This window comes from Phytophthora parasitica (genome assembly GCF_000247585.1).
Source record: "Phytophthora parasitica INRA-310 unplaced genomic scaffold supercont2.6, whole genome shotgun sequence".
In the NCBI taxonomy this organism is placed as follows: domain Eukaryota; phylum Oomycota; class Peronosporomycetes; order Peronosporales; family Peronosporaceae; genus Phytophthora; species Phytophthora nicotianae.
In genome coordinates, this window is record NW_008648992.1 from 338,781 (window position 1) to 340,455 (window position 1,675).

The window sequence follows — 1,675 nt, forward strand, 5'->3', positions numbered from 1 at the left end:
CAAGGTTCTCGTTTCAAAGAGTAAGGTGGTGTCTGACTATCTGGATTTGCATTGGTGGAAGTACAAGTCGCGCATTGTGAGATACTGCACAAGCAAGTAGACCCACTTTGGGGTCCGAGGAACATCTACAGTCGAGGGAACGCATGCCAAGATCAAAGCCAAGTTGAAATCAAGCCAAGGCGATCTGTACACAGTTTTCAAGAAGCAGTTAAGCTGGTGGACAATTGCAGCTTGCGAAACAAGTCTACTCATGACTCAGCATGCAACTATTGCTCCTCATTTGCGACAAAAGAGCAGATACAATCGGGTTGTTAGGATTATCACGAGGAGCGCTTTGAGAGAGACAGAGAGATTGTGGACGGATGCGGAGAAAATTGTCAATGGTCGTATTGAACGCAGTGCATGCTCGGGGGAATTCCGTGCTGTCCATGGGCGTCCCTGTTTCCACGAGCTTATTGCAATCATCAAATCAAATGGAAGGAAGTTCATCACTCCGAATGATTTCGACAAACACTGGTGGATTTACCGCAATGGTGGTACAGCCCCTCAAAGAATTCAAGACCCTGCTACTCTGCAACAAGGTAAGTTCAAGAAAAGCACACGCAGAATGAGGTTAGCAAACCAAGGTAGTACAGGAACTGGTCGTGACCCGACATACAGCGAACGAGTCGATCAAATCACCCTGCCACACCTCCAAGGGCTACACGGAATGCCGCGCAGGATCCCCAAGTTTTCGGTACTCAAGCAGATGACCAAGTTGTGCCATTTGAAGCCGCTTTTTTGCCAGCCAAGCCCTGGGGTCATGCAGGAAGAGCACCTTACTCGGAGCAGAACATAGCAGAAGAATAGGCGTTGTGTAAACACATTTGTAAATCCACCAGTATATTACACATGACACCGCTAAACAACAAACCACAGGGAACACAGGGAGCCTTCGTACTAATTTGAAAATTTGTAACGGGAACGCTGTACCAAGTTGAAGTTCTCGACCAATTAAATCCGAGTATAATTGGTATTTATCCAATCAGGTGGTCGTCAAGTTCCGTTTATTCAAAATTACCCTACAAACCTACAATATTAAGCAGAGAGTTCTCTCATCTTGTGGACGCGTAGAGAGCTCTGGTGCTTGAACATCTTATCGCAAACCTCACACTTGTACTCACCTTTTTTGTACTCACGTTTGCGCTTCAGTCGGTTCTCAACCCCCTTGGGGTTCTTCTCACAATAGAACCGGTGTTTCCGAAGCGCTTGACCCTTCTCCACCTTTTCGCCACAATACTGACACTCACCATGTTGCGGAAGCGCGTCTTGAACGATATCCGGTGTCCATTTCATCCCCGCGTAGCTCAGGTAGCAGTGAAGGCGGTAGTTCGTCGTGGTGTATGGCATTCCGTTGTGTATAAGGTCGCCCTTGAACAGCACACAGAATCCAACAGGAATTTCCACGACGCGCGCCTTGGAGTCGTCTCTCGCAGTAAAGCAACCGACGTAGATGCGAAGCTTCGTGCCAGGCTCCAGTGCAAAATCATGCTGGCAGGAACACCGCCCGGATGATGCTCACGGGCTCTTACCAAGTCACTCTCTTGATAGTCTTGGTGGGGCTCCTGTTCCGAGCCCCCCGGCATCGAACGCATGAAAGAGAAAACACCAGGTTCCCACTGAGGATGCGGCATGG

At 48.8% G+C, this 1,675-nt stretch overlaps 1 protein-coding gene across 1 annotated transcript; it reads right to left on the bottom strand.

The window, feature by feature from the left end:
* Nucleotides 1-1,077: 1,077 nt before the first annotated feature.
* Nucleotides 1,078-1,673, bottom strand: PPTG_03807 (hypothetical protein; the record flags this gene model as incomplete). The annotated part of the gene is made up of 2 exons (XM_008897574.1): nt 1,078-1,512; nt 1,572-1,673. The coding sequence occupies 2 exons, from the start codon at nt 1,671-1,673 to the stop codon at nt 1,078-1,080; spliced, it is 537 nt and encodes a 178-aa protein (XP_008895822.1).
* Between the last annotated feature and the right edge of the window lie 2 nt (nt 1,674-1,675).